This window comes from Ambystoma mexicanum, chromosome 1q (assembly GCF_040938575.1).
Source record: "Ambystoma mexicanum isolate Mex_15411 chromosome 1q, UKY_AmexF1_1, whole genome shotgun sequence".
In the NCBI taxonomy this organism is placed as follows: Eukaryota; Metazoa; Chordata; class Amphibia; order Caudata; family Ambystomatidae; genus Ambystoma; species Ambystoma mexicanum.
The window spans coordinates 1,505,703,649-1,505,716,636 of NC_090922.1; the positions used below are offsets into that span (position 1 = coordinate 1,505,703,649).

The 12,988-nt window shown below is 42.1% G+C and overlaps 1 protein-coding gene across 4 annotated transcripts in view; it reads right to left on the reverse strand.

The window, feature by feature from the left end:
- ST3GAL3 (ST3 beta-galactoside alpha-2,3-sialyltransferase 3) overlaps positions 1-12,988 on the reverse strand; it is a 1,489,309-nt gene that overhangs the window by 1,008,044 nt on the left and 468,277 nt on the right. For 3 of the 4 annotated variants that reach the window (XM_069642406.1, XM_069642407.1, XM_069642408.1), the window contains one exon: positions 712-759. The exons of the other annotated variant lie outside the window; for it this stretch is intronic. In XM_069642406.1, coding sequence (XP_069498507.1) covers positions 712-759 — 48 coding nt within the window. The remainder of the gene's footprint in view (positions 1-711; positions 760-12,988) is intronic. 4 annotated transcript variants of the gene reach the window in all.

Sequence of the window (12,988 nt, forward strand, 5' to 3'; positions counted from 1 at the left end):
TAGTAATCAGTAGCTTGCTGAGCACAAGCGTGATGGCTAGAAATCAGAAGTGTGCTGAGCTCAGAATGAAAGCTAGTAATCAATAGCGTGCTGAGCTCAAGCATGAAAGCTAGTAATCAGACAGACATGTTACAATTTTACTCAGTAGCCAATCAGTGCTTCTGGTCTCCTCCAAGACCCTGAACACTAGAATGCTGCGAATCAGGCAGAGTCATACACCAGCATGATTGCTGCTAGACTGTGAATGTTCCTATTTCACACAAAAGGCTATCCCCAATGTGGCCTACAATATTTACATGTTCGTCATTGTGAATGGATTAAAGAGACTCTCTACAAACAAGGTAACGTACTCCGAAGGCACTCCTGTTACATGTAGAGGTGAGCAGTGCACCATTTCGGTGACTCCACACTCCATCCAAAGAGATTATCCTCTGCCATGACATGGCCGACACTGCGGCAGAGGTCAATGCGTGACTACGCACCCAGGCCTCGGCCTGCCGGTCCAGCTCCTGCCAGTCTGTTGACCCTAGTCAAGACGTTTTTATTTAATGGTGAGATATTGAGATCTGAATCAGGAATCATTTGATCACAATGTGATCTGCCTCCGAACATGGTCAACCAGTTATAGAAAGGAACCCCTCATTGTTGGAGATGCAAAGAAGAGGCAAGTAGGAGGAGCAAAGGAAATGAGGAGGAGGGAGTATGCTGTACCTGAGCCTAACGAGTGTCCACCGGAGTCAAAGGCGTGAACCATTTGATCTGCAACACAAGAGTACATATTCAGCGCTCACATTCTCACACAGGCAAACACTACACTGACAAGTAACCTGTTCACAAGTAAGAGTAACTTGTTCACACCCCCTGCGCCTCTGTACATCACACTTTCTTTGTAGAAAAGGACTAACAGAGCGTGGCAAGAGATCCTAATGTGGCGAATGCCCAGATATGTGCCTTATGGTTTTCAACATACATGTGCAGTATACAATTAAGCGGTTCATTATCTATGACAGATGACAAAGTGTTAGAAAGCAGTTGTTGGTCACACACAAATGGATACTAAAATTCAAGAAAGCAATTCAGTGAAACATTCCTTATGGTGTATTGATGCTAATGTCATGAGGGTTCCTGTCCTATGAAGTAGGACTGAGCAATATGGACCAAAAGTCATATCTCAATATTTTTGGCTGAATGGCGATATACGATATATCTCGATATTGTTTATGTCGGTTAAATGCTCAGTTGTAAGCTGCCAACTACATGTTGGATGTCACAATCACCTTTATAAGTCATTGATCAAAATAAAGTGTAAATACAGGGTTCCTCTTCCTGTTTGAGAATAGACACAGCTGTGTAAATATCAAAATGTAAATAAAAATGGTAGTATATGTAATGTAGTATAGATATGTATATATCTCGATGTTAACGATAGTCTCATCGTATATCTTATTCTCGATTCAGAAAATATTTGTATAGATCTCCAAACACGATATATTGCCCAGTCTTACTATAAAACCTCTTAAAATAATTTCAAACATAAAAAGTCTTGCAGTCAAAACTGCAAGAAGACGTTGCACTACTATGGGAACTCCCAATTATACTTTTTTTAAACATATTCTGTCGACTCAAAACCATTCCTCAAAAAGATTCATTCAATTTTAAGTCAAGCAAGTTCAAATCTTCATATTCATTAATAATTCCATAACTAACTTTCACATTTTTTAATATAATGTTCAAATTCACGTTTAATCCGATCACCCAATTAATTTCAATGATAAATTAAACTCAACCATTCATAGATCAACAAATTGAAAAAACACTTAATTGAACAAAAAAAGCCCCTTAATAATACTTGTCAAAATAAAGATAATTTGTGAAGTGAAACAAAATTAAGAAAAACTTGTTCTTAAAGTTCAAATTCAGTTGTGACCAGTAGCCAGGCCAAGAACAAGTAGTGTCCTGTATTCATATTATGCGTTTTGTGACTCGCCATTCGGATTGCAGACCACCATTCCCTTGGTAATTTGCCAGCAGCGATTTGAGTAATCAGTCATTGAAACCCTAATAGAAATGAGTAAGACCCAAGAAAGTCTAAACTAAACTTAAATCCAGGTATTCCCTACACCCACGCAATCCAATCAATTTCCAAGCGTTTTGTAAATCTACTGTTGTGAATCAATACTAACTTCCCTCCATTAAGAGTAACACTGTAAAATTCAACCATACATTTCAGTAAATGTTTAACATTAGTATGTCAAAATATAAATAATGTAATCCCTCTAGCTACTTTAACTTTGAAATCCCAGTTCTTCCACACAGTCAGTACCTTAAAGAATTTCCAAAAAGCTGAGTTATGAACCTTGAATTCCAAAAGTTCCCACTTTTCAGCCATCTAAATCAGTCAGAATAAGAATCCAAAAATGTCCATCTATCTGAGTGGTTGTCCTTAAATTCTATACATGCCCACTTTTTTACACAATCTAATTCAATCAAACTCAATATCCATAATTTAGTTGTTAGTGTGTCTAGCAGGTATAGCTGAGCCACTGAAGGTACATGCAAACTTATCTCATTCTTTCCACTTTTTTTTATATATGTCCCAGTTGTTCCCATGTGAAAAATAGCAAAACACTAGACCGTCACTTTCAGTTCAATCTATCACATTAGTGGGATCCATTTTGGAATCCATTGAGAAATGTTCCTTAATGTGATTGTTTCAAATGCATCTGAAACTGTTCCCTGTGTTACTATAAATAACACAAATGCATTTGAAATGAAATTCCTTCCACATGTACCATGTGTAAAATACTTATGTATTCCTTTCTCTACCACCTTCGAAATAATTATTTTCAACATTTCATTGGGCTTCAACTCCCTTAACTGTCAGCATCGTTACTCACAATGATCTTTGTGTCACTATAAATTCAATCTGTTTCTCACAGGTGAGTCAGTCTATTTCTCAGAGGTCACTCAGTTGTAATAAAGAAAAATACTATACATTGAGTTCAAACCTGGCAGCTTACAAGTTCAAAGCAATTCAAGCACCACCAATTCACAAAGTGCGTATCCTTGTTTATAATTAACTGTTCACTTGCATTGTTGAGCGTAATCTTCACTACCCACAATGATCTTCAAGTTAAATCTACTTCTCATAAGATTGCCAAGGGCACAGGCGGAGTGGCCATTGTGGACGTTGGAGACATTTGTGGCAAGCTAGCATCTCTGAAAGACTAGCAACGGTGTGTGGATCAGCCACAGGCTTGGCTGCCCCGTGGGTCTTCTCTGACCCATGTCTTGGTAACTTGTTGCTGACCAGCTGTAGGACGACGATAAGGCCAAGCAGGCCATGCTTCTCAACCTGCTGCTGCCAGCAGGTGGCTAGACGGCCACCTCCGTTATGGACCAGATGGGCGAGACCGCGACTTCCAGCGTAGGGATGAAATACATATATCTCACTTACACATATTATGACTTCTTGCAATAATTCATTATTACATTGGACTTCTCACATCAGAATTCAGTGGCAACATCGAGACCATAGCACAAAGCAGTATAGATTTAGAGCACCGCCAATTAGTTCAAGGAAAATAGTCAAAGAGTCCTTTAATGGAACGGGGAGGGATACCAGGTCAGGAGTGCTTAAGGTATTAGTGGGAGTCGTACTGGGGAAGAAGGCCTGGCTCAAGGATTACTAGTTTATAAAGGGTCATAACAAGGCTACTGCCCCAAACACTGAGCTTAATGGGAATTTCAGTTGTAGGATTAGGAAAGGAAAGCGCTAGAACCATTCTTGGTTATCCCGGCACCATTCTCACTGAGTTAAAAGACCCCACACCTAGCCAAACTCCTTACTAGCTCAAGTACAATAGTCTAACTCGATACCGGGTTTGACTCTGTTGCCTAGACAACAGGTTTGGTTACCTTGCGTCTACTCCTTTCGCTCCAACAGGTCAGGATTGACTCAAGAGAAAGCATCACGTGCACTGGCCCCAAGGCCTTCCCCTTAAACACTTACCTGCAGCCTCTAATATAAGCCAATGATCAAGTCCACCTCCTTTTTCAGATAAATGGAGGCGCACTTACTTCAGGCTAGAGGGGATCTATTTAGCTGATCAACATCACAGACACCTTATTCCTGTCCTCTTAGTCCTTTACTGGATGAACTAACATGATCCCGGCTTAAATGTCACAAGGTCCTGCGAGCGGGAGACGCTTAGGAAAACACTCATTATCCTCTGACTGGTTTCTGTTTTCAAGACCAGCCCCAAAAATGGAAGCACATAACATGGGTGTTATCCAGAGTACCGGGCTAACCGCCTGGAAGTACTCACCAAGGGCCTTACACTTAGGAACAGATCACCAGACACAGCCATTGGAGCCTACTTCCCAGCCAATCAGTGCATCCCTCCCCTAAATCCAGATTACACATCCCAATTCACAACCTTACAAATGCACTAAAAAAGGGACCAGACACCAGGGGCATTGCTAGGCGGGGGCTAAGGGGGCTATAGCCCCTGATCTTTTGAGTGTAGCCGTGGCTAGAATCTCAGGAGCTACAGCCAAAAGACTAGCTACCCCCCAGTCCCAACAGTTCCGACATCAGCTTAGCCCCGGGTCTTTTCCAGACCTAGCAACTCCCCTGCCAGACACACTATCATTCCTGCGATTATTCACTATGTCGTTTATTCGAGACTCGGTCACTCTTGGCCGCTAGAATTGTCAGTCCCACAATTATTAGTCCGTAATTTGTTTGGGGGAGAAATTACAAATACTTCTGGGCAATGACATCGACCACTCTTAAAGAGTAGGCATGAGCTAATCTTGAGTCCATCACACGGCCACACACTACTTTTAGTGGTACCTGTACAGCTCTCTGAAACTGCCCTCCTATAAATATTCCCTTCTGCCCAAGGCACCTTAGTATGTACCCTCCTAATTTCTGCAATCCTCGTCTAAAATCTACTTTGGCTGGTTCGACATGCACTCGCGCTGTCCCAAAAAGAACTGGGTTTGAAATTGCTTGGATAGAATTAGCTTCTTGAAGCTGAGGAGAACCTTGCATTCTCGGCAACAGCAGCAGCTATCAGGCGCTGCTTTTGACACCCCAGGCAGGTAACTGGCACCATACTTGCAGAACTATGTGATATTAACACTATGTTTGGGGACGACATGAATGAGAGGAAAGGACCCTCCCTCAACAGGACAAAGGAACTGCAGCCCAGGTTGATAAGGATATACAAATGCTGGATTATGCAGATTAACTCCCATAAAACCCTATCCTTCGAGGAGTCTGGCCAAGCACACCATCATTTTCCCCATCCCCATAATGTTCCTAACAGGCCTCAAGAGCCTCCAAGAATCCTGCTCCAATGCTTTGCTCTCAGCGGAGCCAGGCTTCGAAGCCCATTTCCCCTCCAGCTTGCCTGTGTATATAACATGGCCATTCGGGGTCCTAGGGCAGCAGGTACAGGGGCTTTGCCCACCTCCTCATGCCCAGGCTCACAATGGCATCCTGCCACTGTGAAAGGCTTAAAGGGCCTGACCACTAGTCAACCAAAGACAGTGTTCAGTGTTCTCAAATGTTAGCTTAAACTGCCAAGCCCGGGCCCTCTAGGCCTGCAGTGGGGGGCGACTGGCATAGAAGCCGCATACCATGAAAGGAGATCGTGACACTGTAGAGGTTGCTAATTTTTCAGGGAGTTGCCACCATGGCAAATGTGCATTTGTGACATACAATCCCTCACACATGTTTTAACTAAAGGGTGTTTGCAGATGAGCACGGTACGCAGATCACTATTTCTCGTGCCTGTGTGTCTATCTTGGGGCGCCCTCACTTCTCTTGCACACACCTTGTCCCCACTTTGGCTGGCTGATTAAGGAGCCCATCAGTGCTGAGAGCTGAGGTCGCTGGTGGTCATGCTGTTGACTTGCAACCTGAAAGATTCTCTCCCTGACCCTCAGTCCTACGAGGGGGCCTTATTGAGGCATTAAGTGCCGTGCAAGCAACAAAGCGTGACATAGCGGAAAGGAACCAGCGGTAGAGGAGTAACATAATGGAAGAGTACCCGACTGTCATCGTAATTAGGAAGACAGACAGCTGGCTAGTCTTGCCCTGCCCACGCTGTGCCTCCCACATCCACCTCCACCCTTTCACACAGTCCAATGAACTCAGCCTGCATTGGTCATTCAGGCCTATATTTCCCCTCCAAGGATAGCCGTGTATTGCTTCTTATGCTGAAGACGCAGTCTCACCCAATATTACACACTTCTACTGCATCCACTATGTTGCTGACATACATGAATGTATTACCGACATATCTGACAAATGTGCATGTAATTCTCATGAACGTGCCAAGTTCAGCTGGTCAAGACTTCTCACAAGTGGGGAAAGAGCGCTATATAAATAACCAAATACAATACAATACATCCGCTGAATTTCAAGGATTTTGTTGCGTTAAATCAACTTAATTTATTTGCACAGTAACTCAAGTTTTTTCCGGCTGTGTTCTCTGTACATGCTCCCCCAATATGTTTCCTTTGGACCATCTAGGTGGCCACGGCCTTCAGCTGTACCCACTATACATGTCTTTTGGGTCCACTGTATGTTTTAGAACACTTCTGGCCCACTCGCCAATGCCCTGCGGCCATGTCCACTTTCCATACTGCAGCTTTTGGGTCCTTAAAGTAACGCAGTAGCCATATCCTTCGGCCACACCCATTACACCCCCACCTCGCTATAGCTGTAAAATTCCACTTTTAATTAATAAACATTTTTTTAACTTTCTTTTTTTTAAAAGCTTTTTAAAGCTTTTTCTAAAACGGTTTTCCTATAACCGTGGTTAAATTAGCAATGTACTATAAATAATCGCAGTTTCCTTAGGCGCCTGCAAGCACTCACCAAGTACACCCTCCTCTTGCCATGCTCTACAAAACTCCTCATGTCCATTTTCCGTCCCTAGCCCTCTCCCCTCCCCAACACTCATTTTGTGTGACACACTTTAATTCCCAATCGCTTTTTCTATTATAACGGCGGTATCCCGCCGAATAAACCCGGCTTTACAAAAACATACAAGCTCTGATCTTGGTCCCCAGCCCTCCAGCCAACCTCCCCCATGTCCTAAATTTCACATGGCGTCCTCTTTCCCCCTCCCCACCTCTAACCTAATGCCATTGCATCCTTTTTCCTGCTTCAAATGGCATTTTTCTACTTTTCATTTTTTTGGCTAGCTGTGGTTATTCCCGTTCTAACCGCAGACATCTCTGCATAAAAAAAAAAAAAGGCGACTTTTCACTTCTGAAAAGGCTCTATCCTGCAAAGCTCCATGGGAGATATAGCTTTAATTTTCACCGTCAAATATGAATAACCTCAGACCCTTGACGGGAATCGAGTTAATGCTTCATGCCCAAAGTTGTTTCATACCTGGTCCAATTCCGTCCAGCGGGGCTTGCTGTGCACTGTGCAAACATTTTGGACTTTTTCTTTATGAGAAAATGAATTGGGGGGGGCAGGCCGAAGCTGTTTTTTTCTGCTTTCTTAATAACTTTTTCATTTTCTAACAAATCTTCCCCATAATGTCCAGTAAGGGTGGGGGATGGTGGTGGGAGAGGTGGAGGCCAAGGGGGTGTGACAAACTTGTTGTTTGCAAAATGTCTGCCAAATCCACCATGCAAGTCAAACGTTATAGGCAAATCAATTTTCAGGTTTCCCATGCATCTCGATAATCAACTATAATGTGGCGACCGCCGCACTTTAATATATAACTTGAATTCTGATGGCAAATGAACATTCTAATTATAACTGCCGTTCAACAGGCATTTGGTTCAAATCCATCTTGGTTTCAAATTAACATTAGTTGTCTCTTGTCGCAAATGACTTGGAAAAGACCAGCGTGAATCGGGTTGGTTTATTGAACTTGAATGTAGATAAAGTCAAGTCGGAAATGCTAACACTAAGGCTATTGCATAAGGCTGGAGCCCACAGGGACACACAAGAGTACCCGGGCCGCACCGCGCTATCAGCATTTTCATTAGTTTTATTTGCCTCCCTTGGATTCTGGAGACTAAAAAAACCAAGAAGTCAATGTGCAGTTATGGTGCCGCCATTGTCATTTTTTGCCTTCTGAAAGGCAATGGTTTAATTGCAGCTATAAATTGGCTCCTGTTGTAATACACATGTCTTTCTCAATTGTTGCTTCTGTCCCTAGACTTTTAAGCAATGGCCTTCCACAACATATACTTCCGGAACCTCCACAGCTCAATGGTGCCGTCACATCCTGAGGCGAGGGATAAATGTAGACACGACGTACAGTACACACACCTGCCTACACTTGAAAATCAAAAACCGTGCTTTCCCTGCAGCGGAACGTGCACGTCACACGCATCTATATATTACATGCAAAGATTGAATTGTTTTTAAAAGCTAAACTTTGAGTAAATACTAAGGTGTTTGACTTATTTTTTCAGGCATGCAAAGACCTCAGGATTTCTTTGCATCCGTTGATGCAGAAAAGAGGCAGACATACTTTACAGGTAAGAAAAACAATTTGGTTGGGGTTGTTTGTGTGGCATAAAGGCACGTTTGTGATTGATTGGGGCATTTTTCAAAGTAAGACATTTTGTTCGTTTGTGAAGATTGTGTGAATTGTACCAGAACCTGGAGTATTGGGACACTTTATTCTTCTTAAGAACTGACTGTAAAAACAATACATTTTCGTCTTTTTCGTTTGAAAACAGTACTGTAAAATGTATACTTTTAACTCTTTTTTTCAGGATTTTCTTAAGAGGGGGGGATCCCCCCACCCACATTTCCCTGGTGTGGTTACAGCTTGCTTTCCCGCATGCGCTTTCTCATGCCAGGCTTACCACCCCACCACTGGAAACTTTCACCAGCCGCCCTGTCCAATTGATGCCCCACACACGTTTCCAGCCATAACAACATTCTCCAAATGCAGTTTACCCTAAGACTTGGCACCCTAGCCTCGAGTGTCGTGCTGTCTCGTAGGCTGTTTTGTTTGACTCTGAGCAGGCAACGCTCCAGTTATCCTATCAGATATTGTGACCTTAGCACGCATGCGCACGCGCACGCGCACATGGGAGTCCCAGGTTTCCTCTTTCAGGTGCCTACTTAAGGCTTTCAGATGCCTGAAATCTCAGGGCACCAGGGCCATCAGAATTCCGAAAGGATTTCTGCCTAAAGTAAGTTGTTGACACAGCTCCTTGGCGTAAGGCGCTATATAAATGACAAATACAAAAAATAATGGGGGTTCTGATTTTGTTACAAGGTTCCTGCCTTTCATCTGACAAACCAGAAGTTCCCTACTACGGGTCCGAGTGTAAAGCCCAGATGGAAGAGGGTCCACTAAAGATTTAGTAGTAATATAAGTACTAAAGCGAGGGATTGCCCCTCCCCCGTTTTTAGGCTGTCTCTTGCTCTTCTCAAAGGGTCAAGCTGTTAGTATTGAATGTTTCATGAATCACGGAAAGTGCTCTTTTATTAATCTTATTTTACAGCAAGTCACTTCCTGCTTTCGGCTTACTTAATCTGGTGAAAGTTATGTCCCAAGGAGACCCTGGTCAGTTTCATCAGTCTCCCAGAAATGACACACTGTTGCTTCCCCTCTAGTGTTCAACCAAGATGGCGCCTGTCACTGCTTGCACCAGGTACAAGCCGGGAACGGCACGCCGGAGAGACGCGTTGCAACTCCTGTGAGTACCTGCGAGTACCGACGCTGTTAAACCGATCGTTGCATGCTTGTAGTCCTATATGGACCTTTCTTCTGGCTCTTACTCCTGTTTGATTCCCCTTCTGCCTTTATTTTGCTTCTTTCTTCCTCATCTCACTAGCTACATACCGCTTTCTCAGCTGTCTGTCCCGAATTACTGAATCTCTCTTCTTCCGCAATCCCCCTCCAGCACAGTTCTACTCTATAAACCGGACTTCTGGATTCGCCGGAAGCACCCTCTTAGAGTGCCTTCTAACAGTTGTTCTGTCCTCCAAAGACACTAGAACAGGGGTCCCCAACCTTTTGGGCGCAATGAGCAAAATGTGCTTATCAAATGAAATAGTGAGCAACATCATTTTTTTGACAGAACTCATCAGCGCTCAGTGGGCTGACAAATGATTGAAGCACAACTTAGAAACGTAAAAACTTTAGACTGCTTATAAAACATTTTCATTTGCAGTATTTAATAGTTATCTAGAACATCTGCAATTCTAGCAAAGGAAATTTGCAAGGCCTTCAACTCCATTTGACATTACGTGTTTTTTTACAAGAAATGTTTAGGAAATTGAGTGTCCGTTAGGATGTTTTTAGACACATAGGACCAGTTAAATTGTTAAAAAATATAGTACGAGTGAATAAAGATTACCAGGGGTTTTAGGTCCTCGAGCAAAATATTTTTTTCAAATTTCATGCAAATGTTTGGACAGTACAATTGCTCACAAATGGAGCACTGATTTTCAGGTGTACTTTGGGATTTTACCTGGGTAATTTCTGGGATCTTTAGTGGCAGATGGTGCATTTCTAAGCATACGAGATCAGAAATACTGTTCCACAGTCATTGATTATTGTATTGTGGATTGGTTTTTCTTCAGGAATGTTATGCATTTTTCATTTCAGATTGAACAAAGAGCGAACACTATCCTCTTGAGTTAATTTTCAAATGGCCAGGGTCGGCACCAAAAAGATTTCCGACAGTCAGAGGGGCTTGTTGGCGATGCTCAAAGTCAACAAGGAGGCACTGGAAATAATTACCATTTCACATGAAATTAAGATATTCACTTAAAACTAATAGTTTTATGCTCAATGCAGTTGTCGAGACAGGCATTCTGCCCTCTCCTTGGACAAGTAGTCATTGGTCCATCAGCCCCCCACGGTTATAGATCACTTTCCTTACCGGACATTGCCAGTAAGATATTCTCCAAATGTTTGTTGCTCAAACTGGAGGAGTGGACTCAAAGTAACAATATCTTGAAGCCCTCCCAAGCAGTGGTTCAGGGGAGGGCATAGTACAGTGGACCATTGCTTCACTCTGCGCCCCATCATGGAGACACACATTAAGGTTAAGTGAGGGAGATCAAATTTCTGATTTGGAGAAAGCATTTGATTTGATAAAAACATAGTGGGGCATAATTTACATTTGATTGGGTTCCCTAATGATTTATTAAATCTCATCCCATTGTGATACACAGACATCTCAGCGTCTGTCCATTATACAAGATGGGAATTGTACATTTCCTTTCAGACGTTAATTTTATTACTTCTATTGGGAAACTTAACCCACCTTCTCTGATGGGCACATTTTATAGCATGCTTCTTTATACCGAAGAGGTGGCTATTTTGGACTTAGCCCTGGCAGGTCTCCAGCAGGACCTGCTAAACACAAATGACTATTTTGGGAACTATAGTTTGAAATGTAATATGATAAAACAGAAACAATGGTGTTTGAGGGTGAAACCTTCTAGCTAGTTTTTAAATGAATATACAGATGAGGGGGCAGTCTAATTTTTATCTCAAAGAATCGTGTTTTGGTCAGTAATTTTAAGAAGACAGCTGAAAAGGATTCATTAAGGATTACAGGGCTTTTCAAAATTGTATTTCAAGTTTGGGGCATTCTGATTGGACAAGTGCATGCAGGCGTATAAGGCAAAGGTCTGTTGCATGATTTTTTTGGCTGCGAAATCTAGGGTGGTACAAACTGTTATGCCCTGGAGGAGTTGCAAAATAAATTCCTGTGCCAAATAGCAGGACTCCTTGCAGATACACCTGGTAGCGCCTTATGAGCTGAATTGGTAGTGTTCAGTTTCAAGGTGTCGGGCCAGTTAAGATTTGTAATTTATTTTTTAAAAGCACATCTGGGATTTTCTGTTAATCATAGTGTGAATTTCAGTGCAAGTGCGATTGTAGCCTCCCCTGGAAAAGAAAACATGCTTTGGGGGTTGTAAGGCACTGCCCATTTGGTTAGGGGGTGGGATATAACTAAATTTGGCAAATTTAGTCAACGCAAAATAGCTCTCTTAGAGCTTGTCCAATGGGGAGAGAGGCAGATGTCCAATATATACATAGGCTGCACTCTAGCTTTATATGCAGACTTACGTACACATATCAGATCACAAGGAGAAATCTGTGAATAAGAGCCCTAGAATGCAGGAGACTGATGCTAATGGGACATTTAAACATACCCACGCCTCAAATTAAGAAGGTGTGCTGGTGGAAGCAAAAAGTGTGGCTGAAAAATAGGAGTCGAAGATTTTGTAAATTTTGTGTTACTTGGCTGCTGTTTCTCTGTTTTGCGTAAGCATGGACATGCATGGGAGCTATGTTTTATATAATGAATTGCAATGAACCGGTTTTTATATATAGCTTGTTTGAATATGTTAAAGATGCTTTTTTTTAGGCTTGTTCGATGTGAATTTTATGAAATATACATGTTTTTAAATGTTGTTGACTTAATGAAGAAATATGATTATATAAATATTGATTGAGTCATTCTGAACAGCTTCAAAGATCACTTCACGAGGGGCTTTGGAGGTTGCATTGGTGAAAAAGTAGTTAGGAATAAACATAATACTTTTCTGAAGGATTTGGAGCCTTGTTTCTCTGCCCAAAAAGGATTTTAAACCAGGCTTAGAGGCACACATTGGTCAAAACTTTGAGCATGTGATGACCACTTCATAGAGGGGTGATGTGGTGTTAACTAAGTATTTGGATTACTTAATTGGCTTCTTAATTTAAACTTATTAACACTAACTTAATTGGATTTGAATATAGAGCAAATTAATTCTGAAAAATCTGGCATGAATTTACCTTATCTGACCATTATGCACATGCCAGATGCGCAGAGCATCAAACGATTTTTCCACTAGGACACTACGTAATAAAATATAGGTGACACTAAAATTCATATTTCCAATAAATATAACGCATGGTGGCATCAAACACACACCTCACTTGTACAAAAGGCAGGGCACGCAAATTATTTAATAAAGGGA